This window comes from Sciurus carolinensis, chromosome 4 (genome assembly GCF_902686445.1).
Source record: "Sciurus carolinensis chromosome 4, mSciCar1.2, whole genome shotgun sequence".
NCBI lineage: Eukaryota > Metazoa > Chordata > Mammalia > Rodentia > Sciuridae > Sciurus > Sciurus carolinensis.
In genome coordinates, this window is record NC_062216.1 from 142,751,726 (window position 1) to 142,779,077 (window position 27,352).

Sequence of the window (27,352 nt, forward strand, 5' to 3'; positions counted from 1 at the left end):
CCTGTAATGCTGGTACCCATCCTCAGGCATGAAGGAAACAAACAAGGTATACAGCAACTTATTTGGGGTAAATTCTTGACTGATGTGAAATAGGGAGAGCTGAATCTTCTTTTATAGACCTCTAGTTCCGAATATAGACAGAGATGAACAACACTCTCAAAGGTGAAGTAGAAAGGTCAAGTGAAAAAAAGGAAATGGAAGCCTGGAGATAACTGGCTGAGCCTTTGTAGAAAAAAAAAAAAAAATCCCAGCTAGAACCTGACTTAATAAACTGGGTTTTGCCAGTTGATCACTCCTCAGAATACTGACCCCTGGGTGGGGGGTCCCAGGCTGACTGGTTGGATTAGGAAGGGTTGGAAGGGGGCAAAGGCCATAAAAGGCAGGTTTTAAAAGCCTGCTGAGGGGTTAGGACTCAAGATAGAACTGGGCGGAGTAGCCGAAAACATTTATCAAAGGGTTATGGTTGATTTCCAAGGTTATCCTCAAAACATCAGGCAGAAAAAACTCAGGTAAATCTCAGGAAAGGCTAGATGACCTCCAATTTGATTTCTTCTCCCTTTTTGGGACTTCTAGAAATCACTTTATTATTATTATTTTAATTAGTATTATTTTCAATTTAATATTAATGTTCCAATGGCTAGAACTGTGTCATTACTATAAACTCGATCTCAACCTCTCAAAATCCATTTAATGCAGCTCTTGGCAACCAAACACTCAGCCTCTTGCCAAAAACTGCAGATTAAGCATTTGTTATGGGAGTTCGCCATTAACTGTTCCCTCTGTTATGGGTACGTGTGGTTACATGTCACAAAACACACGGGACCATGTAATAGATTTGTGTTTCCAGGAGGCTTCAGGGATATTAAATGGGGTTGGTGACACCTTGCACCCCATTCCTCCAACCACTACCATCACAAGTGGGTTTTTGGCTTAGTAGGCAGCTGTTGTCCCTGGCTACCCTATAGTTTCCTCCAGGAGTTGAATCCTCCTTAGTATTCAAGCACTCCCGAGCTTGCATCATATGTCTTTCATTTAAAAGACGCCGAATATTTTTCAGGAAATTTAGGGCTTTAAAAACATATTTATAAACAAGCTGACAGAGCTCTAAGACATAACCAGGTTTATAACTAGGAAACCTTTGTCTATTTCCTCAAGTAAGCAATAGGTGTTCTTGCTATTTTGCATTTTTGAGAAACCTATTCAACGACTATTTGCCTTACCTTTTTCCGTGTTCATCAGAGAAAGACATCTTTAATGCCTGAGAGTAATACAAATACATATGAGCAGAGGAGATCATCATTGAAAATCATCGGCCCGCCCAGAAGTGTGTGGCTAATTCAACACCCAACTTTTCCAAAAGGGCTGGCCAAGAACCCTCTAGAAAGTGTCCAGGACGTGCATAACAGCTCCTCCTTCTTAAGCAAGGTCGCAGTGCTGCAGGGTACCCTGTCTTTTGCGTTTCCTTGGCTTCTCCCGCCCCCCAAGCCTTGGCCTCTCCATTCGGAGGTTGCCTGGCTTCGAGTTAGCTCCAAGAGGCAGCCTGCTTTCTCCTGGAGCGCAGTTCCCCCAGCCCTTTTTCTTTGACCTACCTAACCCTTTGGAGATTTGACAATTCTTGTTAGTGCTAAACTACTGCTGAGCTAGTAATTAATAATATAGCACAAGCTATATAAATCCAGGAATAGTGTCAGCTCGCTAGAGCCTGAGTGCGCTCAAGGCTACGCTGAGTGAGGCTTCACGTGAACCCATTAAGTGTCCCTCCTCCCGGGAACTGTCTCTAAGTGGACCTTGGGCCAAGCCAACAAGCCTTGCTCTCGGCTTGCTCTTCGCTCAGGTTTTACCCGGCGGGATCCTACTTTGTATTGCCCGTCCCGAGTACCGAGAAGCCCCTCTGAAGTACGTGACTCTCGGTGACTGTTTCTTCCAAGCTGTGGCTGGTGGGGCCTCAAAGAGGTTCTCACCTGTGAGGTGTGGATCAGCCAAGACCCCGACGTGGGCGGAAATTCCCGAACCCATTCTGATGCCCGCCAGTGTTGGGCTTGGCTTCGCCATCCCCAAGTCGGGGTTACCAGGCGTGCCCAAGGCCTCGGCACAGTTGCCGGGCGGGTCTGGAGAAACGCGACCGCTGTTGCGAGGTCCTGTGTCCAGCAAGCTTATGTCAGGACCCATGAGAAGAGACCTCCCTGGTCCAAAGCTTGTGCGGGAATTTCAACAGATTTGTCCGCCCCAGGGGCCCAATGCAAACGGCTGCTTTTTCGTGCCCAAGACACTAAAACGCACTTCTCTCAGACACCGTAGGGTCTTCAGAAGCTGGAGTCGGGCCCAAGCCACGGAGAGAACTTTTCAACTCCGCAATGCTGTCCTACTCATTCTACCATCCCCTTAAGGTGGAATGGAGGTACTGACCCAGAGAGTGCGCCCAGGACTGCGCGCGCGCGCGCGCGCGCGCCACTGGCTCCTCTCACGGGCTTTTCAGAGTAATTCCACCTCGATTCATTAAAAGCACCAATACTAATTTATATACATATATAAACAAGCTGAAGGTCTTCCTCCTCCTCATAAATCAATTTGTGTAGTGAACCTCCCTCTGGTCTAAACTAAAAGCTCTTTGGAGGCACTTGTCAAAGAGTTTAGTTAAAATACTTTTGATCTAATGGAAAAATCGTGGACCAAGGAGAGGGGTGGGTAGGAGGCGGTGTGAAAATCGGTTGGTATTGGTATAAATTGAATCGTTTCAATGCCTCTTGCTCACCCACCTTCCCTTTCCCACCCATCATCACCAAGTCCACACGCCGCCGCATTCCAGAAAAAAAAAGGAAAAGACACGGCCTCGTAAAGAACCGAGACCGCCCAGACGCCTAGCTCCTCCGGGTTAGAAGCAGAAGCGGCCCCTTTACCACCACTTTCCCAGTTAACAGCTGCCAACTTATCCGGCTTCTTGGGCTTCAGATTAATGTGGATCTTCCACGTAAACGATTTACGGATGAAATAAAAGCCCTTTAGAGCAATACTTCCTTTCAAGTTCTTAAGATGCCTCTAAATCTTTCTCGTAGTGAGTGGCTGGTGTGGGGGCGGGGTGGAAACCGGGTGTGGGGCGGGTGCCCCGGGAGGGTGCAGAGAGAGGGGAGTGGAGGGTTAACTGCTTTGCGATCTCACCAAGCTCTTCCGAAATGCCAGTCCACTGTTGCGGCGACAATATTTCTGGTGTTGGGGCCTTGTCTCTTCTGGCATTTGTCTGAAATGGAACTCTCTGTCTAACCCAGGCCTGGGCGCGCCCTCCCCGGGTAAGTGGGGAAGATGGGGGTGGGGTGGGGGCGGAGGGGGCCCCGGGGTGGAGTTAGTAGCCTGCTTATTTTCATATTCATTAGAACTGGGAGGTTGCCCAAGGAGCCCAGCTGAGTTTCAAGATATAAAAGCAACTTCGGGTGCCCCCTTTCCAGCCCGTACGTATTAAAGGGCTCGAAGTCGGGCAGCTCCCGGCATCGCAGTGCTAGCTTCCCTTTCCCTCCTCTCTGGCCCTCCCTCCTCCCGCCCACTCGCTCCCTCCCCCAGCGCTTCCCAGCCCCAGCGCCCCGAGATCTCCGAAACAGTCTTCTAGGATTATGGAGTTTCTGAGCGAGAAGTTTGCCCTTAAGAGCCCGCCAAGTAAAAACAGTGACTTTTACATGGGCGCAGGAGGCGCGTTGGAGCACGTTATGGAGACGCTGGACAATGAGTCCTTTTACAGCAAAGCGTCGGCAGGCAAATGCGTGCAGGCCTTTGGGCCCCTGCCGCGAGCCGAACATCACGTGCGCTTGGAGAGGACCTCACCCTGTCAGGACAGCAGCGGTGAGTAGTCAGCGCCCCAGCTGCAGCCCCAGCAGCCGCACCCCTTCGCAAATCTAAAATGTGGGACCCTTCAGGATAGTCAGAGAGCGAAGAAGAAAGAAAAGGAGCGAGAAAGAGTGAGCTGAGGGCTAAGGAAGGCAGAGGAACTCTGCGCGCTTTAGGAAGCGGTGGTACAGCTGCGGCGGACTTTTGCTGGGCAAAGGAATTATTGAGAACCGGATTACCTCCGCCTGATACTCATTTCACTGTTGGGTAATGTAAGTTATAGGTTAGGGCGTCTCTAACCAGGATCCCAGCATAAAGTGATGGGGCGCTAAATAAAGCGTAATTGAGTCAAGATAGCGCGCTTCCTCTGTGAGCCAGCCGCGTTGCTGGACGGGAGGAGCTGAAATCAATCACAGATCCTTAGAAGACGTCACTATCGTTGGGGAAAAATGAGAGATCTTTGAGCTCCTTTAAGTGAAGAACTTTTATTGTCCAAGGTGTGGCGAATTTTTTCATTGTGAAGTTGGAGTGTTGCTAGATGATAAGATCGTGCGAATATGTAATTTCTGCTTTTATAGAAAGCCGCATGTGTAAATTTTTGTTTAATACCAACTCACTTTAAATAGCTTGGGGCAAAGAATCACTGGTATAATCACTTACTCGAGGATTTGCGTTGTCTATTTTTCTGACTTACCATTAAAAGTCACCTAAGAAGCCTTTTGGAATGCTTCTGGGTGAAATCTTCAACTTTGAATGCCCAAGTATCTCAAAGTCAAAATGTTATCAAAACAAACCATCTATCTTTTCTATCTTGTAACCCAATACAAACCTATTATTTCAGATCTCGACAGCCAAAACACGTTAACAATTCCAAGAGGACTTTTCCTTATCATTGTATATATTCCACAGTTAAGCTGTAAGAAGTGGGTTGCTTTAAAATAACAAACGAATTAAGTGTGAAATATTTATAACAACCCTCCACCGCCTATTTTATTGGAAGTTCCAATATCTGGCAAGACACCGGCTTCATAGAAGCTCATCAACTAAATACTTTGTACAGAAGGTTTAAATAAATCTATTTTATTTATTTTATCCAGTGTGGCAGGTTACTCTTGTAAGGGTAAAACAACAGTAAAGACGCAAGTGATAGAGAAAATAATAGTTAAGTCATTTCAATCATTTATTTTAATGACGTGAACTTTTTAATACATTAAATTATTGACTTTCGGTTGTATTCATACTGCGGCATCTGTATTTTTGGAATTCTCAGATGTATACTGAACTTATTTGACTTGACGGAACTTTAATAATTCTTCATTGTCCCATGTTGACGGGTAGATGGGCTCAATCATATTTCAAATTGTCGGGAATCCAAAATGAGAAGAGAAATAGATGATTTTTGATAATTTGTTAACTTTTAACTGAATACCACACTATTAGGATGAATTTTCACAGGAGAGTATTGAGTGAGATGAACACGGGCAACCCTCTGCTTAATTTAGGAAAGATCCTGCCTTTCTCCTGAGATGCCCTTAGCCACTCCATGGTTTCCCCTCCCCCATCCCTAATTGCCGCAGTTCCTAGTTTCTCTGTCCACCGAGACAAAACTGTATTGTTAATCAGCCAAGGCCCTTTTTAAAATTTAATGTTATATCACATCTTCCTTTGCATAAACGCTATTAGGAATTTAAGTTATATAGGCATTAAAGTCGATTATATTTGCAGAAGATAACAGTTCTTAAAATATGGGAAATAATTTTAAAAACAAAAACAAATGAAAAGAGTATGATTATTCTTTGGAAGTTTTTGTCCTGACTGGATTGATTTTACTTTTTAATAATGCCTCCCATTTCCTTATGTGCATTCATTGTTATTTGTGTGTGTGGCATTACATGATACATTTTTGTTTTATATTGCACACATGCAATCAAATCTGAAGAAAATTACTGAAATTAAAATACCACATAGCATGATGCCAGATGTCATACTTTGTAATGTTTTAATAGATGTTTTAATTTCTATGCGTTCCCAGAAGAGACAATAAAACTTTGTCCTAAAACATATTACATGAGTTAAACAGAAAAATGGAATATTTAAGAAACAGCAACTAGATGAGTTTTTAAGGTAAAGATGCTTACTTAAATACTATTTTCTGTAGAAAGCATTATAATAAATTGATAAAAATTTCATTTTTTCAATTTAGTAGATTGCTTTTTGAAAAAAATTTAAATTCAGGCATGAGTATTTAGTTGTAATATTCAAAATGTCCCATTTAAATCAATAGGCTGTAAGTTTTGTGTGGAGAGGAAAGTAATGTGTGGAAATAGGTATGTACATATTATTTTAAATTAAAATGTTTTGTTTGAACCTCATAAGTGGCTTAATTTTGTCCTTTTTGAAAAAACATGACATACCAAATTTGGTTTACTTTTCAAAAATCATGGTCTCTTAGGTTTTTCATTTTAAGTCTAGGGCATCTTTCAGTTTGATTACATTAATATGATTATATTATATGTGCATGAACCTTACATTAACCCTATAAAATACAACCATGGCTTTCCATAAATGATTAATTCAATGTGCACATTTTAAAATGATTTTAAGCCTGTTCCACAATGAATTAATAATTTTACATAATGTGATGATTAAATTAATACTGGCACAATAAATCATTAAACAGACCTACATCCTGATGCTCTAAATTGCTTTGACTTAATTTTTTCATCGAGATGTGTTTCACAATCCTGAGAGCTGCTATTTTTCCCTCTGGGTACAGTGAACTATGGGATCACCAAAGTAGAAGGACAGCCCCTTCACACCGAACTGAATAGAGCTATGGACAACTGCAACAATCTCCGAATGTCTCCGGTAAAAGGGATGCCAGAGAAGGGAGAACTGGATGAACTTGGGGACAAATGTGACAGCAATGTGTCTAGCAGTAAAAAGCGGAGACATAGAACCACCTTCACAAGCTTGCAACTGGAGGAGCTGGAGAAAGTCTTTCAGAAAACCCATTATCCGGATGTGTATGTCAGAGAACAACTGGCTCTGAGAACAGAGCTCACTGAGGCCAGAGTCCAGGTAGGAACCAACTGGAGGCCTTGTTGGGGTGGAATCATAAAAGGAATACCTTAAGAATAATTGCATTTTGTCACAAAGTAAGAAACTGATTCTGGAACTGAAACCCTAGAACAATGTAATATGTAGTTCCATTAAAAGATCCTTTTTACTTGCAAAAAAACTGACCACTCAGAACATAATGAAACCAGTTATTACACAGGCATAAAAATTAACACTCACTTAAAAAGAACAGAATTTGATAATGTTTATTTGATTTAAAAGCATAATTTTTAAAGGTCAAAAACCAGAATTACAACTTTAGGTAATCAATAAATTTAATTTTGTTTTTCTGTTTTACCAGTCATTGAGATTCCTTTTGGATTAAATACCACACATTTGTGAATTATTTTTATAATAACACATAAATCTATAGTTGAACTTGGATTGTGGTCATAATAAAAAAAAATGAAACAACCCCACAAACTTCCAATTCATATGTATATATATGATAAGATATTTTCACTGACATAATTAAAGAAATATAAAATAGCTCATTTCTCATTTTTGGCCTTAGTAGTTGTCAATACATCAAAACATATTCTGATTTCTAAAATTTAGTTAATTATATAGTTTTTGTAGTATAAAAAGTGAGTGTACTGAAGTGAATTTTTGTACATTTCAAATTATCAAATCGGATGGTTCAAGTGCTTATATTTTTTAATAATTTGAAGTAGAAAAATTATACTAGATGAAAATTTGACTCTTAATTGTGCTTTATTTTGTCTAGATTTGACATTCTCAAATTACATTTTTATTAGTTCCCAAGTAATAAATAAGAGCTTAAAATGAATCAATAATTCAGGAGAATGGTCTTTTCCTTTGTGTGTATTTTTACTTTAATTAGGAAAATACTGTATTCTTCAATTCTGATAAGCCTCCAGAATGGAAAAATGAACAAATAGTGAAAAATTTTGTTCTGAATGCAGTGAAGTAAAAGGAAATTTTAGCAATAAGTCACTGTAAGGTTCCATACGTCATTAAAGACAACATCTGGTGGTGATAACAAGCAGCAGATTTTTGCTTGAGTTTGTAGAAGTAAATGGTTATTTTATCTTAGTTCAGGAAGTAAATATATAGAAAGCTGCGCTAACAAGAATTTTAGAATTGTCAAGTATTAACACCAGCCCTGTATGTGTGTTTTTTGGTCCTGTATCATATATATTTAAATTAGTTATACTTGTAACCATAGAAAAATATGTTTACATACAGAGTGATCATCTGTATCCAGTGCATGTTTTCCCCTTAAGTCCTGATTAATTTTTGTCTGAGAACATGTACAGGGAGCCAACCTGAACCTAATTTACTCAGGTTGTCCCCTTTCCTGCTTTTCACATTAGAATGGTAATTGGCACCCATATTAAGAAGAGCACCGAGGTCTTTTTGACAGTGGGAAAACAAAACTCAAAAAACCTTCATTACTAATTTCCCTTAGTACGTTCTTGGTGCCTGTTTGTAGAGATAGAAAAGGAAATATTTGTGTTTTGTTTTGTTGTCTCAAGTTCTGGGTATAATGGATAATATGCATTGTACTAAGTAACCATACTAAACAGGTCACATTTTTATCTTGTTTTGATTAATGAAAAACTCTTCAATATGCCATCTTAAATTTCCAGTCTAAACTTGAATATCATATTGAGTATTAATAGGTTGCCAAAGTTGTGAAGGTGTATAGATATAGAAGATTAGAATTGAGTATGAAAGAGAATGTAAAACTTTCAAGTAAATTTTACTGAAAGATTTTCGACCCCTTGTATTTTTGTGTTTAATTTCTAGTTTCTTTCCTATTTTACATTTTGCAAACATAGTTGTGGAAAGATGATGAAAGAGATTCCTTAAATCTTCTTGTATAGTGTGTACTCAAAAATATCAATTTTCCTATTGAATATAATTTTCTGTATCTCTCTTGACTACATTAAAATATTAAAATGAAGATTTTTTTAGAGCTGGAAATGTGAAATTAATAAACCTTCTTAGGAAGGTGGCTCATTGGATAAATATTTCTAATACATGATTAGAGAAATTATGGAAGACAGAGTGACCTGAGAAAGGCCACACTAAGTCACTGGAATTCTTGACACTTGGTTCTATCCACCGTATTTAATTTATTATTTATATTACCTGTAAGCATTTCATATTGGAGGTATGATTTTGAAACTATCAGAGCATTTTACATAAGGGAAAATAAATGATGTAGTTTATGCAATAAGTACATTTCTATATTTTAAAACAATTCAACATTAGATGATTCTATTTTACCTATACTCTTACCATGTAATGTAATATCTTCTATTTTTCTACTTCTAAATATTCAAGACATTTCCACTACTGTCATATATTTTAGATGCAATCTTTGTTTTAATTTTTATAATATTATCTAAGCATTTTTACAACCCAGAACAGTCTTCATTTTGTGATATGTTTTAAGGATAATTTTTAAATAAATATTTATTTGATCATAGATTGACTGAGTTTATGTTTTTGCATGCTCTGAATTAAAGAGCTTTTTATCTCCCAGATTTCAGTATTCTCTTGGAAGCAGAATACCTGTGATGATGTGGAAACAAAAGAATCTTCAAGATCATATAATCTAAATCCTTTTCATTTTCTATAAATGAGAAAATAGAGGCACTAACATATCAAATAAGTTTGCTGAAAGTCTCATGGCTTTTTTAATTAAATCATATTTCCTCACCCACATACTACTTATCATATCAGTGTATGAGAGAAAGTAAAATCTGTGTATCCTTCTGTGATATAAAGAAATACCATTTTTTGTGATTTTATTGAAGTGGTTTTCCTTTCTGGTTTGAAATCTTTTAATATCAAATTTGCTTTATCAAATATTCCTTACATGAAATTTCACTTTTTTAAAAAATTAGGTTTGGTTTCAAAATCGAAGGGCCAAGTGGAGAAAAAGGGAACGTTATGGCCAAATACAACAAGCTAAAAGCCATTTTGCTGCGACCTACGATATATCAGTTTTGCCAAGGACTGACAGCTACCCACAGGTATGGTAAACTACACAGGATGCTGATCAAGAAATGTAGATGTTGTAAATTCTTCAAAGGGTGAGCATAGGCTTTATTATACCTAATATAGCAGTCAATAATGACAGTTCAACCTCCAGATAACTTTTTAAAAATTTGTTAAAATTAGTTTTTTATTAAAAGATTTTGTTATTATTTTCTTTTAGTCATTCACATAAAGATTTCATGATCTCTTCCTTCTGGATTTTTTATACATTAATAAATGAAATATTATCATTTAATGATATAAGCTTTTTAATTTTACTCTACATTTAATTATCCAGGCTTCCTTCCTTTGCTGACTTTTAAAAGCAAATAGTGTTACGTCATGCAATCAGGGTGGCTACTGTTTCCTAGACTATTCTGGAACCTGGTATCAAATGTGGCCTTTTAAATCCTCAATTCCACTTAAAAATTTCTCTTCTATGTTTTTTTTTTCAGATTTGATATTTTCCATTGTGTCAAGGACACATGTAATCCTTTATGATTTAAAAACATGATTTTCAGAAATTAATCATGTATAGGAAACACTTGCTTTCATCAAGAAATATCTTTTACCTTATTTTGAAAGCATTAGTAATTCTTTTCCTTCTTATTTTTCCTTTTAATTAAGAGAGTATATTTTCTTCTTTTTCATACCTTGTGATATGTATATGTGTAAATGGGTTTGATCTTTCTAATGTATTTCATATTATATTATTTTTCCTAATACTAAATAATGATATTCACAACTGTATTTTGATATATGATAAGGAATATGTGTTATTATGAGGAACAAGCCATGCTTTATTTTATTCTTTCATTACTTGGTGATATGTATTGTAAGGGACCTCTGTGAAAAAAAAAAAAAAATGACACATCTGCTAAAAGCATACCTTGATATTTTAGTGATTAAACATCCAGCCATTTATGGAAGGGTTTTCATTTCCTACAAAGGTCAATTCATACCCTGTGATTGTGAATTCAGTCCTTTAATGTGCCTTCCTAGTGTTCTTGTCTTTTATATTCTTAAAAAAACATTTCAGGAACTTCATTTCTCCAGACCAATTCACCAAATTTGCTAAAGTAACACAGCATGTTAAAAAAGACTGACAGCACCTTGTTCAAACCCCTCATTTTAGAAGTTAGGGTAACAGGCCAAGTTGAGTTAAGGAATTGGTTCATGATTGCACCAGTGGCTTCTTCAGGAACAGTGTCTGAAGAGCTGTTGTATAGCTCAGCCTGTCCAAGTGTTGTGAAAACCACTTGAGTACATATCACATGCCTGTCAAAAGAAGTATATTCTTTCTTCTTCTACAGTTTATCTTAAAGCATGAATATAATTCTGGTTACTTATCATCATAGGGCCAGGAAAATTTTGATTACCACATATTGAGTGTCTTAGTTGAGTTTTAAACAAAATGCTCTGTGGGCATTTCTTCTCTGGGCCACAAGCTCTATGAGGACAGGGACTGTAAATTCTTACAGTTGTTAACATTACAATGACCCTCATTCTGTGTCTAGGCACTGTTCTCAGCAATTCACATATTAATTTATTTAATCCTCCCAACAACCTTATGGGACAGGTGTTAATTAAATATATTCCTCAGTTGAGGAAACTGAGGCACATAGAGGGGCGGTATTAACTCACTTTCACTAGTGATGAACCTTAGATATGGCCAGAGTCAAATTTGCCTGCCAAGAGTGAGATTTTAACCATACACTGAACTGTCTCTCCCAGTGAATATATTTAAATGTTTGAACAATTAAAAATTTATGCCAAGAAAGCCTAAGGCTTGAGTTGCATTGTTCAAGTCTGAAATTTAGTTCAAAGGAGCAGGAAATGTACCCACAACCAGTGAAATATTAAAAAAAAAATTCAGATGGACTTCATCGTTTTTAACAGTTGACTGTGATGACTTCAGAAATAGTAAGGTAAAAAACTATGAACTCTTATCAAATGGACTTTAAATAGTCTTAATAATAAGTTTAATGCACAACACTTCACTATGATAAATTTTTTTTTCTTTCCCTTTTTCTTGCATCTTATTCTTTCAATCTTCATTCCTTTCCTTTTAAATCCCATTTCTATTTTTCACTTCTGTCTTCTTGGCTGTTCGTTGCTTGAGCTCTGATTCTTTTCTTTGGTATTTTCTAAAGCATTTAAAGTAGAGTCTGGCCCCAACTAAAATGTGTATAAGGGCTTAATATATTCTGACTGGTCATCCCCTTTTCTTGGTTATTTTCCCATGCTGCTATCGTGCCTCGGAGTTTTAGGTGTCAATTAAGAAATTAAGGTGACCCAGTAGCTAAAGAAAGAAAGGAAATGGTACATCAAATTATACACTTGATAGTCTTTTTTACTCTATCAGAGATTAATTTAAAAATTTCTATGCATATATCATGGGAATTTTGCACCTCTTCATCTGTGTCTTCTCCATACTTTGTGGATGTTGGTTGTACCAAGGTATGGGAATACTGAGGAATTATGTTGAATTTGTTTTGACAGTGAAATTCATGAATAATAAAAATGATAGCTGAAAAATTCATAGTACAGTCTTGTATTGGAAAGTCATTTAGTGTTTAGTTGCCAAAAATTCTGAAATGAAGTGCATCCACCTCCTTTCTATAGAAACTGGATAAACCCAAGGGAGATATCTCTTCTAAGTTAAAAGTGTGTGGTAGACCTTTTATTTTAGTTGAGAACAATAAGTATGGAAAGCATCAGCCTACAGGAATTTTTTTTTTATCATTATGCTTGAAAATAGAAACTTATAATGGGAGAAATAAGAAAGGAATAGAATCCAACAACTCAGTGCAATAAGACATTGAATTTGGTTACTGTTACTAATTACAGAAAAAATTATTAACGGCAGAAAAGTTGGAACTAGAAAATGTTGGAAGCAGGACAGAAATAAAAAATTAAAAATTTGGCTGGAAAGCAAAAACATACACAGAAATACATGAAAAACAGAGATGGTTTAGAAATTGTTCTCCTCAAGCCTGCTGGTTGTGGATAATCATTGTATCCAACGTATGGACTTCTATATATAACATGTAATGTGTTTATTTATGAGTAGTAATGAATGGTTACTAAAGTGTTTTAAATACTTTGTTTCAAATGGTTTTTATTACACTTAAATAACAAAAGCCATAGCAGTAAAAATAGTAACTAACAATTGGGGACTTATTTTAAGTCAGGCACCGTGCATCCTTCTTACAGTCATTAACTCATTTAATTTAATTTGAGGTCTGATTTTCTGGATTCAGAAGTCTAGGGCTCTTTTTGCCACATTATCTTCTTAATTCATCAACTTAATGGAATTGTTCAATTCTGACCATAAAACATTATATCAGTTTGGAAACCAAAAATGCTTTCATTTAAAAAAAATTATAAATTACTGATTTAAATTATTTAGAAAGTCTTGACACCCTGACACCTCTTAGAGACTTTTTTTGATATTTTTTCTTAAGTCTGCTCTCTTTGACAGTAAATGAATAAGAAAATGAGAGTTGGGGCATCCAGAATAACAAACTTCAAGTTATTCTATTTTTATGTAATGAATATAGTAGTTGAATAAAGAAAAGTTCTTCATTTTGACCCACAATATCACTTACCATTTGACAACATTAGCTAAATTTAAATATCTGATGTTCCAGTTGTGGCATTAAAAAAAAAATATTGTCATTGCTGTGCTGAAGTCTGTCTCCTTTATTTTGAATTCCCTTCCCCTCATGTAAACTATATTTTTGCATTGAAGCTTCTATATCCTGTCTCCATCAGCACAGCATTTTCTCATGGGCTCTGTGGTGGTTTGTATAAAAGGTCTACAATGTAAAGTATTAAAATATGAACCACTTCTTATCACCTTTGTATCACTATGGTATTAAGTTACATAGTCACTGAATAGATATGAATTAAAGTACTGACTTATTTCAATAGTTCTTTGGTAGTACCTTATTTAAAAAACAATTTTCAATGAAACAGCTTGTTTCCTGAATCTCTGTTAGTAACCAGCTCTGTGATCTTCAGCAATTAAATTTACCTCAATTTTCTTCTCTAACAGACTAGCAAGGTTTTGCAGATTCCTTTAAGCTTAGCTTTTTCTCTGCAACATTATTCATATTAATCAACAAATATTTTTAGATCTGGTTTAGGAATAGTGGAATATTTGTATTATAGACAGATTACAAACTAGGTAATGTTTTTACTAAATTCTGCAAGCACTTTTTGGTGCAAACTAATCAGAGACCAAAACAATTTTGACTTTGGATTTGAAAAGCAAGCAAGGATCTATCAACTTTAAAAACTCATTTATAATTTAGCAAAATCAAAGCATTTTTTAAATTAATTTTTTGGTGAATAAAATATTTTTAAATGTTTCCTGGGAGTTTATAGGCAACCTTCATTCTTACAAGGAATGTTATTTTCATGCTGTTGGTTTGGTTGGATTATATAAGCATCAACTTTATTATGTACTTGTGAGGTGACTTTGTGTTAATCCCTTGATTTCCTTGCTCTTCAGATTCCTTATTTGTCAAATGGAGATATTGTTGGTACTAGTGTTGAAGATGCTGGTAATGTAGATGATGATGAAGATGATTATTTATTTTTCATTAATTGTGAGGATTAAATAGATTTCTGAATTGAAAAGTCCTGTGTTTACATCTATGGAGCTGAATTCAAAAATTTGAGGAGAGCTAGGGGTTAATGTAAGCATTATGAGCATCAGTCAAAGAGTAATGGGTTCAAACCTAACTTTGCCACTTAATAGTTTTCAGATCTCTGGCAAATGAATTAACTTAAAAACTTTTTTCCTCATTTATTAAGTAAGGAGAAAAGCTTATATAATGTTTGTGAGTGTTGAACAAAATAGTTGATGCAAAGTCCTCAGAACATTGCCTAGTACATAGTAAGTTTTTGATAAATGTGATTACATAGTATCCATTAGTTAATGTTAATTTTGTTCTAAAGTATCTACCTCTCAAGATAGATAAACCATTTGAGCGTTGCCTTATGCTGTAGCATTTAAGCTAATCCAAGCTGTGAATAAATTTAATTTATAAGGGTTTAGGGGCAATATCAAATTCAGTTAAATATACTTTGCAGTTTAAATTAGGAAAATAGTCACTTTAGGATTTCAGGTATATTTTCTGTTCTCCAGAATTATTTTCTTAAAAAGGAAATATTTTTATCAGAGTTTTCAAAAGAAAGGTTGCAGGTTTTTTTCTCACCAAAATTATGAACCAAGTCTTACTTAGTATATGGTGCAAATCATCACTAAATACATGTTTACCAAATGTGCACTATGCCTTCAAACCTGTGGTTGTAATGATGCCTTTATAAAAAACATGCTGGGAACTTGAACATACCAAGAGGTGGATTCAAGTTATAGGTAATTTGTTGTCATTGAAATAATTGAAAACAGATTAAACCTACATAGTGTTTCTAGTTTAAGAAATTCTATTTCAAATACTGTAATTTTCTAAAATAAAAATTTAAAGTTTCATTTATTAGTAGTGATTGTGAAGATAATTGTTCATCCCTCTTTTTTTCTCCTCACTAGTTTTTTTCTAATCTTAAAGTTTCACTTAAACTGAACAAGAAACAAGAAAATTGTTATCTTCAAACAGTGTGGTATAGCAATTGAGTGATATTTGGAGTTCTTACTTTTGAGGAAAATATCACATTTTTATCAGTTATTTCTATTTATTTTTTTTACCAAATGCTCAAAGTCAAAATCATTTAAAATGTTAATAATATAGCTATAATTAATATCTTGTATAATGAATGTTCTTATGTCTATAAAACAACCAATGAGGAGTCTTATAATTATACCCAAAAATTCTTTTAAAGTAAATGAAGGGACAAAAATGTTACCTTCATTTACAAACAAATGAATGTAAAATGTAAACAAATCATATTGGTATTGCACAATTTGTCACTAATTATAAACACAAATATTTCAAATAAGAAAAAATGATATTCTATGTTACTTAAATAATTTAGTTTTCACAATAGGTAAAACTGCTGATTTAATTAAGTGTATGATATATATCTTATATAAGTATATATAAAATATTTAATAATTTATATGTATACATATATATATTAAAATAAGTTTAAGTATACCGTGAAGGATTTGGGCAGTATCTACTAGGTGAGAGTGAAGCTGGCTATAGTAAATATTTAAAAATTTTTAATCAAAATATTTAATATAAAAACTTCAAAGAGATAAAGAATATCATCTTAAAGAAGTGAAGTACATTCATCTTTTGGATTATGAAGATAGTTACACTTATTTTTAAAAAAATATAACATTTAATTTAATATGATTTAATGAGTACACAACAAAGGTGTTTTTTTTGCTTTTTAATATGTAATCAGTTAAAGCATTGAATTTAATTAAATTTATCACACTTTTTTAAAGAGAAGTAAGTCAATGAATTGAATAATTACCAATATAAATAAAAAAAGATATAAAAATAAATTACCTCAGAATGCCATCATCAAGTTACACATATAAAACCTATTTCATAGGAGAATAGAGAAGAACCCTGTGGAAAATTATGTTAAAGAGTAACAAGTCTATGATAACAGATCTGTGGGTTCAAATCTATAGTTCATACCCTTATTGTTAGTGCAAACCTTGCATTATATTTTAATCCAGAATTTTATGTATTCCATATTTATTTTTTATACTCATTTTTATTTTTTGAAACAAGGTCTGCTATGTAGTTCAGGCTGTTCTTGAACTTATTTATTAAGCCTCATGTTTGCATAGATTTTTTTTAATTATATATCATGGATATTAAATAGGTTACAAATTCACAGTTGATTTTTAAAATCACAAAAATAAAATTACAATTTTGTTGTCTTTATAAATTGAAGATGACTGAAACCAGTAGTTTTACTCAGAATTTTAACTCAAACTGATGTAGGGTTTCAAGTGGGAATTTCTAAGATTAAAGATATCCTATGCAAGTAAAGTATTTGCATATTTGATTTATATTGTAAGTTTTAAATGTGCAAGAAAAACTTTATTCACAAATTTACATTTTCATCTTTATCATAATTGTTAATTTATTTTATTAGGGTAATTGTGTCATTAAAGTGAATAAAACACTGATGAATCAGCAATAGGTAGCATGAATATGTTAAAATACATGAAAAATAGTGTAAGGGATGTCTGGAAAATACTTCATAGAACATTATTGCTTGATAATAATAAAATAGCCCTCCTATTTTATCTCTTCCTTAGATGAATTGATTTGAAAAGGTGGATTTTAAAAACATATGGTGAGATTGCCCATAGATAACAGTTAATGATCACAATTAGTATAAAAGTTAAAAATAATTTCAACTCTAAAGAAAAAGATACAAATATCCTTAATGTTCTTACATCTTTGCCTTGGAGAATCTTCTAAATATTATTTAAGCAATAAAATTTAAACATATTCATATGATGTTATTTTGAAATTTTTAGACAGTAACATATTTTATGAAAATTAGAACTTTTATTTCCATTAACCAAAGAGATACAATTTCATTGTTGTTAAGCAGTTATCTTTTTACATTATAAGTCTCCTATGACTACTATATCTAATAGTGATTTTTTAAAATGGAAATCACATTCTTGTTACAAGTCCCTGTACTAAGATGGAATTTGTTAAAAATGAAATTTAACAGGTTAATTCATATTTAACATATGATCCTTTTCTAATGAGTAAATAATTTACAATCATTTCAGTTTTGTACTAGTATATACTGAAAATTATGTCTTGGGAATTTTTGAAATGTAAATTGATTCCAAAATGTCCTTTTACTTTACATATCATCTTAGATATTTTTGATAAAAATTAGACCTAATTAATAGGTACTGATGAGGTACCCTTACTTTTCCTCAAGTAGTAGCTAAAACACATACTCTCTTTTCAATAATTAGTTCAAGTTCAAAAATTTTTTTTTTTTTTTTTTAGGCAATCTAGTATATGTTAGTCACTGGTAGAAAATTCACTGTTTAGAGATACATTCTTTCTTCTTGCCAGTAACTTATTGATGCAGTAATTAGAAAAGTTAATGCAACCCTGAAGTTAGCTAACAGCTAAAACTATTTACAAATTTCTAAGCACATAACTCATTAATATTTTGCCACCCTACATTTTATACGAAAAGATGTGTTAATAAAGTATGAAATAGTTTCTTTAAAAATTAAACTTCTTTTGTAGAAATTTATGTTTTCATTAAGAGGTCATATGAATAAATTGTATAGGAATATTGTGCTAATAAATTTATATAGTAACCATTAAAATATGCATAGTAGTCAATAAATGTAAACATTCTATCAAGGAGGAAAATCAAAGGGAACTTTTGGATTAGTATGTAAAAGGTATTGCTATAACATCATCACAAGTACCTCTTTGTGGGCCTCTGATTGCGGTCTTTTAGAACAAGCTTTAATTTAACTCCCTCAGGGAAGTGTGTGAGCTTGTGACATCAGAGTAGCATGATTGTTCACATGATGCATGTGTGTGAGTATGCACACACGCCTATAAATATAGATGTTAGTGGCAGGAGGTAGGCGCGGTCTGTTTGCAGAGAAGTAGGACTAAGCTTACTTTAGTAGAAAAATGTTATTTAATAAGTTGTTTTGGAGATACTTAAAAGTAAGAGAAGGTTGTTACTTAAATATTTTCATGTTCAGTATGTCAATTAAATTGAAAAGGCCTATGTCTTCTGAATGGTACTCTCATTAGAATACAGAATAGAAAATGCTATTGTGAAGCCGATTTTTGTTTATACCATGCTATTTCATAGTTAAGAAAAAGACAAACTCTTGTTTCTTTTAAAAGGTTTTTAAAAAAATATTAAAGATCACTCATACAATAACGTTAGCAAATGTATTTCTACATCAAATTCTGTATGTTAAGATCTATTTTGCAGTTTTAATTACAAAGAATCTATCTATATCAAGTTGCTAAGGTGAGTGAGCCTTACAGTTTCCCATCCATGATTTAACATAATACTTCAATTCATTCCGTGTATATCTGCAGTAAAGAACTCTTAATGTGTAGGTATATATTTATTTACCTCTCTCCTTCTTTACTGCTTCTAATCTCTTGGAAGAAAAACAAATGTTAAGTGAATTTGGTTCCAGTTTGGAAAGTATCAGACAAAACAACAACTTTCCTTCACAATTCCAAAGTCATGGGCTAATTAAGTGTTAACTTTTTATTTGATTAGGAAAACATTCAGGGGCACATGTTCAAAGTGGAGTGGAGTAAGTCAGCTGAACTTCCATTCATACTAATGGGAGGCATTTGGCTAAGTTCCCTGGACAGTGCTTTGAACGTGCCCCTAGAACTTTTAAAAAATGTTGTGAGGCACATTAAAACATGGAGTGTTTGTAGTTTCTCCACTCCTTTTAAACACAATAAAGAAAAAAACACGTAAAGGCCTCCTTTTACAAAAAAAAAAAAAAAAAAAAAAAAAAAAAAACTCAAGTAGGGTGTGAGCATTATTCAAGTGTTTCTGGTTGTTAAGTCCTGAGTATTGTGTAGTTTGAGAGGCCTATAAAAAATCATTTGGTACTGGATACTGTCACGATAATGTCTACAAAATAGAACCCGCTGAAAAGAGTTATCCAATTTAGAAAGAAAAAAAAAAAGAGAAAGAATTCTTTCTTCCAAAATGTATTAACAAATATAGTATTTCTTTTCTTTCTTTTGCTGGTTCTGGGTATCAAACTGAGAGTCTCATACATGCTATTCAAGAGCTTTACCGCTAAGCTACACTTCCAGCCCCTTATCATTCTTTTTAATTAGTCAGAGGGTGCGATTTTATGGGTTTCTCTGTTGACAAATAGTTAATATGCAGTTTTAACTAATGCAACTTGTAGATGCCAGCACACAGTTTAAAATTGTCACTTAAAGAATAGAAATGGTATATGGATGGAAAAAAGTAGAGAGAGCCCATCTTGATAGCAGTAGATTTAATCAACTATAACTTTGTTGTTTAATCAAAGATTGCCTTACCAGGAGTAGATGGTCTACAGCAAAGATGATACCTGCCCTACTGAGGCCAGACAATATCTAGGGTATGATACTCTGTTGTAAATGCCACTCATTGATAAGGGTGAAGGTTGTTGGAAACTCAAGTGTAGACAGAGGAACACAACAAGAATGGCACAGTTTAAAAGCCAGGTCATATGAAGAAAAATTAAAAGGACTGGAGATATTACCTGGAGGAGACATGGAAATTGTATCACAGTTGTCTGATGACATTCTAAGATTTTCATATGTAAGAGTTAAAAACTTATTCTGTATTATTTTAAGATGCATAAATAGAAACCATAAGTAGAGGAAGATAGCTTTACCTTTACAGAGCTCTCCAAAAGATGGATTTTTATTTTTAAGCAGCAGAGTTTATTATAGGAAATGAACAAAATCAAAGGTGTATGGAGAATTTATGCATGGGGAAGAAACTGGACTATTGTAGTGTTTCCTAATTTCAGTTGATTTTTAGAACTGCATTGCATTGTTAACTATTACCGTTATTTAAATACAGATACCTTGAACTGAAACCCCATACTTAATGAATCAGAATTTCCAGGGAAATGCATCTGTGATGGAGAATAAATTTTAATAGAAGAAATATAAACTTTCTAGATAGAATATAGATATCAAGGTCTAGGAATGTAAATGTAATTTCTGTTAAGCTAATGGAGTATGGTGACTTTATGAAACGAAATTTAGATATGTTAGTCTAAGTTGTTGATTAAAATTTTGATTATACCTGCAAAATGGATCTGACCAAATTTCATTTTATTAGGGATATTTCAATCATTCAATACATTTTATTAAGAAGATATCATGATATGTCAGGACTCAGGATAGGGGAAACAAATATGATTAATAATCATGGGGTTTGCTTTCAGATGGTAGGGCCTATGGACCACTATAAAGCTGAGATTATGAAGAGGTAGATAAGCAATTGCAACTTATAAACTAGTTATGTTATTATTGTATTTCTTAAGATATCCTGGGTTCAGATTTGACCACTGTTGGAGTTATGCAGTCTTGGGTGAGGGTGTTCAACTCTCCATTCTATAGCTGTAGTAACTTCTACAAAGTGGGGATAGTAAAAGCACCCATCTTTTTTTTTTTTTTTTTTTTTTTTGGCGGTGCTGGGGATCGAACCCAGGGCTTTGTGCTTGCAAGGCAAGCACTCTACTGACTGAGCTATCTCCCCAGCCCAAAGCACCCATCTTTTAAGGGATTGAAACAATTAAAAGAGTTCACAGTTCATCCCTGGCACATGGTGATTAATTGATGACCATTAGCTATCATATGCATGATAGTGATCTTCATCATCAAATGTTTTAATATCCAGAAGAGTGCTTCAGAGGAAGTGAAATCACAAGTCACTGGAGATAATTATCTTTTGTGATGTTAATTCAAACTCTTGATATGGAAACCTACTAGGTCCTCAAAGTTCAAAGAAGACTTGCCAGAAGTTTAAAAATTAAAGTCAGACTGATGGGCTGGGGTGGGGAAAAAAGAGAAAGACATTTTGGAAACAAGCTGTATCAGGAAAAATGTGCGAGCATCTCTCTACCCAATAAATGGCAAGGTATTCAAAATATTTGGGTATCTTCTGAAGCCCAGCTAAAACATTCCTTTGATAATGTGCTTTATCAATTTATTCTGCTCAGAAAACATCTATGTATTAGAAGTTCTTTCATCAGAAGAGTTTAACATGCTTGATCATGTCCAGATAAGAAGTTTTGATCAAAATAAAACTATTTTCCACTTACTTGTTTCAATATAATAGACTCTTGAACATTTTTCCTCCAATTTACAGGTAGACAAATGTTAATTTTTTAAGAGCGAAAATAGTGCCTTAATTTGCATTCATAGATTACCTTCCTTGCTCTTACCCTTCTTATTTTTACTTTTTTACCTAGTTGGTAAACATATGTTTGGGTATATGGGGTATAGGTAGATTATTTTATGTTTAGCAACATTATGTATGAACTGAGGAGTCCTTTAACAAAATATAAGGCATTTCTATCATTATCTTGCTTTTCATTTGTTTTTACAAAAATATGCCAGCAAGTTCACTTTCTTTCTGAAAGCTCTTTGTCAGTCATGTGACTGTGGTTTTTGCAGTGCAGTACAATGTTTGATTGAATGTCAGAGAAAAATCACCCAGATTAAGTTAGAAGGGTTAGTTTGACAGAGTAATGACAATAACAGACCTCTTGTTGGTTTGAGATACATAACTCAGCAGTCCCGGGCACCAATAATTTTATTTCAGCTAAAATTAAATACATATAATAGAGTGAGCTAAAAGTAAAACAGCAGAACCTATTATGCTTTAAGAATTAATTAAATGTACAAATCATTATATATGTGTATATATAGATAAATCTAGATATAGATACATAGATATCTCCCCTTAATATGTTTTTATTTACATTTCTATATTTCTATTTCTCTATTTTTATTTATATTTCATGTAACTATATAAATCTGTTATATATAAAATATATTTTATGAATATATAAATTATGAATATATTTATATAAGGAACTGCTTTTTCAAACAATGCAGAAATAAGCATCTTGTCAATCAGTGAAGTCCTTGGCAAGTGGTTGGGATTAGTTGGTCAGGTTTTCTCTTACATTTTAATACCTGGTTAAGCCATCCTTCTTGAGTGACAGAGTAACTTCTCTATCAGTGTGATCCACTATTAATTGAAGACAAGTTGTCATAGAAAATACAGTTCAAGCTTAGGTTTTTGTAAGATCACACCAGAGATTATATGTAGTTGCCTGTATCTTGATGGAAAAATAAGTGAAACATTGTGTATGTGTTGAAATCATTGCTGATTCTATCCTTAATATCTTGACTTTAAAAAGATAAGAAAGCTAGATATGATGAGCAAATGTATTATAATCATGTTGCAGAAAGCATATAATTTGATTACTCCTAGAAGGCCTGTTATCTCTATTGCTATACCATGCAATGTTTTCCCTGGTTCCTACCAGTTTTAATGATTTTCTTTGTGCTTTTCTGTAATGTATGTGATCAGTTTTCTTACTTGTTTAAAGTTCTTGTCTGTTTTAGATTGAGATACTTCCTATTCAAAATTCATATTTTATTCAGTGTTTCTTTTACATGCTAGTACTTTCACAGAAATTTTGCTTGTTGGCAATACTGTATTGAATGCTTTCAATAGAGATTTAATAATATGAATTGTGAATTTCTTGGGCACAAACTACAACACAGTTTTCAATCTCATATTTGAGGTGTATACTACTTCAATTATACTCATATGATCTTTTTCCCTAACATTTGCATAGTTTTTTCAGTTATGTTTCTATTACTTGGTAATGATCCATGTCACAGAATTTTAAGTCTGTTTTTCATGTTCCTTGTCTGTTTTAAATTCACTATATCAAATTATAAATAATTGAGAAAAATGTCTGAAATATATATATGTTTCCCAATTTCTCTAAGCTATGTATTCAAACCTGTAGGATACAGGAAACGATGTGAGGACAAATACTTTCTGTGAATTTGATTAAAAAACTGTCTTTACAGACCTAACAGCAGAACATCAGCAATGGTTTCCAACAAAAACTGCATAGGAGTCCAACTGCAGAACCTCAGACAAATGTGGTTCTGTCATTTTGTTTAGAAAGGTGAAAACTGTCTTTAACTTAAAGTCATATTTTAAACCACCTTTCTAACTACATGAATCTAAGTCATGAATCCTGACTAAATCTTCCATATTCAGTTAAAAATCATGACTATGAAAAGAATGCTTAAGAGATTGAGGGTTTTGAGAGTATTTTATGTGGTCAAGTATGTGGGTTATGGTAATCTAATATAGTATATAAACTAGAAGAATCTCTCAAATAACTTTTTTAGTTGTTATTATTATTACTTTTTAGAATATAGTAACAGACAACTCAATAGGGGCAAATAATGAATAGTTAACCAAACTTCGTACATGTAATTTAAGAAAGTGAACAAAAGTGAGAAAATATGAATGTAATATTTGTTGTCTTATATGTTCCAGATTCAGAACAATTTGTGGGCAGGAAATGCAAGTGGTGGTTCTGTGGTTACTTCATGCATGTTACCACGTGATACTTCCTCCTGTATGACACCTTATTCCCACTCGCCTCGGACAGACTCCAGTTACACGGGGTTTTCAAACCACCAGAATCAGTTCAGCCACGTGCCCCTCAACAATTTTTTCACTGACTCTCTTCTTACTGGGGCTACCAATGGACATGCGTTTGAAACAAAGCCAGAGTTTGAGAGGAGGTCTTCCAGTATCGCAGTTCTTCGAATGAAAGCCAAGGAGCACACTGCCAATATTTCATGGGCCATGTAACATAACAGTACTCTTTTATTTTTCTTTTAATAGCAAGGTAAAATATTCTTATTTCTCATATTTAAAGGATGCCACAATAAGCTGCTGTGTGTGGAATTGCTAAAGGTCAAGATATACAGTGAGACCAGCTTAAATGAATAGTGGTTATTATTTAACATTAAAATCTAAGAATGACCCTCTGAAAGAACTAAATAGGTTTACCATGCACCAGTCTCCACAAATGCTGTTTTAGTAGTAAGTTTTTTTTCCCTATTGTACAAGTTGATGAAATATGGTCATGCAGTTTCTTAAAAAGAATAAATGTATTAAACAAATTCCTCTGTTATAGATTGATTTATGTTAGTTCTGTATAACAAGAAATCCCTTGTAAAATAATACCTGATAAAGGAGGAAATGCACTGGGAAAATGTCAAGATACCAAAGCTGTCAGGTAAATATTGAACCAGGGTGTTTTGGGGAGTTAACTGTCATTTTTCCTCCTTTGGCTCTGAGAGGCAATGCACATATCCCTTGTTGCTGAGAATTTATCTTCAAGCCTCAAAGACTTTTTTTATTTTTTTAAAATAACCTGTGAATGTTTTATTGAATTTCCACCCAAAGAAAAAAGAACTTTTCTGAAAAAAACAGGATTTGCATGAGATATTTGGTCATAGTTTCCTGAAACCATGTGGTTAAAGGTGATAACTGAAATATTCCGGTATGATTTAAAATAGAGTCACGAGGAAAGTTTTTATAAATGCCACTTTTTAATGAAAAAGCCAGCATGAACTCTTGTCACATAGTTATCACAAACAAGGGGAAATAAAGCTACCAAATGCACTGTTGCTTTTAGACTAAAAGGAGTTTGATTGCACAGCACACACAAACATCTAATAAATACATTAGAATAACATTTTCAGTTAAAGGGGCAGCAAGTCAGAATATATACTTATTTTGTAGACATGTGCATACTTCTATTTTGTGTGTGTGTGTTTGTGTGTGTGTGTGTGTGTGTGTGTGTTTGCTTCTTGGTGCACTATGCCTTAAGTATTTTTTTGTTACTGTGGTTTTGCACAGAGAATTAAGATATAAGAAGACTAAAATTTCTGGTGAAAAAGAAGAGAAGAAAAATACATTGCATCTGGAAAATTGCTAACCCTTTGATTTACTTCTCCTCCCTTTCCCCTGTCACATTCCAAGCTTTTTCAGATGAGTGAAATGTCAGCCTCCTTGAAAGACTCTTAAGTTCATAAAGGCAAAGTAAATTAATTGAAATGAAGATGACTTTCATGGCTAGGATCAGAGTATGGTCTGCTCTTTGTAGTCTCTTAGAATCTTTCTGTGGTTCCTACAGACTTTAGGCATCAGCTCAGAAACCATAACAGCTAAAGGACAAGAATAAATGAACTTTTAAAATTAAATTTCAGGAAGAGTACTTAACTCCAGTGTCTCTTCTAAGCAGGAAAATATATGCAGCAAGTAGACATTTTTGTGATAAATTTTTAAATCAAACAAATGATGGAAATCAGTAATGTTCTAAAAAAACATTCCCCAACTTGATAATAACTCTGTTCTTTATTGCTTTTGTGTTCTCTCTTTTAAAGTTTGTCCACAAGAAAAACTCATTCAACTTAGCCCTGAAATGATACTTATTACATGCATGAGCTTTTGTTAAAGGATTGTTTAGGCAGCTGTTAAATATCCTTAATATTTTAGAAGAGAATAACTTCTTTTAATATGTTCACATATGTGATTAATAGGAATTTATGACCCACAACTTAGAACTGAAGTGTAACATTTTCTTTTTAAGGATTTAATGAATTATTGGTTTTTATTTTCTTCTGCTTTCAGAACTTAGATTGTAGTGCTTTTTGGCTAAAATCTTGGCTAGTACTTTTCAAATGAGAGGCAAAACTCATGAAGTTTTAATATCACTTTATTCCTTAGTTTTCCTGCTCTTATGTTATTCTCCTCATCATATTTAATAGTTGGAACATCTGGAACTTGACTTTTTTCCTCAGTTCAAACTTTCTTCCTGCAATGCTCTGTATAAATGTAATATAATTAGCACATTCTTAAACACCTGCAGAGTGTGAAGTACTATTTGAGATAATAAAATAAACAGTGGAACCTTGGTTCCTGTTCTTCTTGAGCTCTCAATCTTCATGGATAAATGCTTGAAGTTCATACCATCAGACAAGCCTCACACTGTATAATGGAGTTAAGAGGTGAAGGAATTATTTTGTGATGACATTCTGTCTTACTTTTTTATTGGATGAAATTTTTATTGTGTACTTAAGTTGCCAAAATACAATAAAACTGAACTTTGATGTAGTATGATAAAATGAAGTTAACGCAAGAGTACATAAAACACACTTCCTCAATTTTCTCTTGCTCTTTCTGAACTTAGGTTAAGCAAAATTTCATATATTAGAATTCATATTGCTCGCAAAAATGTTGACCTATCATATGTAGGAAGAAAAAATAGGTAAGGAGTACTTTATTTGCTTTTATTTGGACTCATCACTGACAGTTTTGATTTTCCGGAGTTTGGGTACAGTAAGTGGTTTGATCCACATGGACACTTGTTCTCATGACCGTCTCATTCCCTATTGACATTTTCAGCAGACATTTTGTGCTTTAATGGTTTAAGAGATGATCCTTGTCATCTTTTCCTTGAGCAATATGGTTAAGTTTCTAGCCTCATGATAAGAGATAAATTTATAGAAGAATTACATAAAGTTTATAGTATCTTAAACAGAAAATTAAATTTCAGAAAATGTTTTGTGGATTTTTGAAGAAATCTCATTTACTTTGTGTGAATATTAAATAGCATGTATTTTCTTATATAGCACCTTATGAAAGTTGAAAAATAAAGCCACTAAAATCTTTGTCCCTGGTCCTGGAAACAGAGCTCATAGTTCCTTAACTTATATAGCCTTGAGGATATTAATGAAATCAGGTGTGTAAATTATGGGACTTGATTTCTTTCTTTATTCCATTTGACTTGATTCTTTTACCTTCA

At 33.9% G+C, this 27,352-nt stretch overlaps 1 protein-coding gene across 7 annotated transcripts in view; it reads left to right on the plus strand.

The window, feature by feature from the left end:
* The window catches only part of LOC124983487 (ALX homeobox protein 1), a 231,364-nt gene extending 206,653 nt beyond the window's left edge, over positions 1-24,711 (plus strand). For 4 of the 7 annotated variants that reach the window (XM_047550800.1, XM_047550802.1, XM_047550803.1 and 1 more), the window contains exons 27-29: positions 6,590-6,894; positions 9,813-9,941; positions 24,028-24,643. In XM_047550800.1, coding sequence (XP_047406756.1) covers positions 6,590-6,894; positions 9,813-9,941; positions 24,028-24,348 — 755 coding nt within the window. In that variant the 3' untranslated portion in view covers positions 24,349-24,643. Of the gene's footprint in view, positions 1-3,602; positions 3,829-6,589; positions 6,895-9,812; positions 9,942-24,027 lie in introns of those variants that run through there. The other 3 variants (XM_047550809.1, XM_047550808.1, XM_047550804.1) reach the window with 3 other exon arrangements.
* Positions 24,712-27,352: the final 2,641 nt, after the last annotated feature.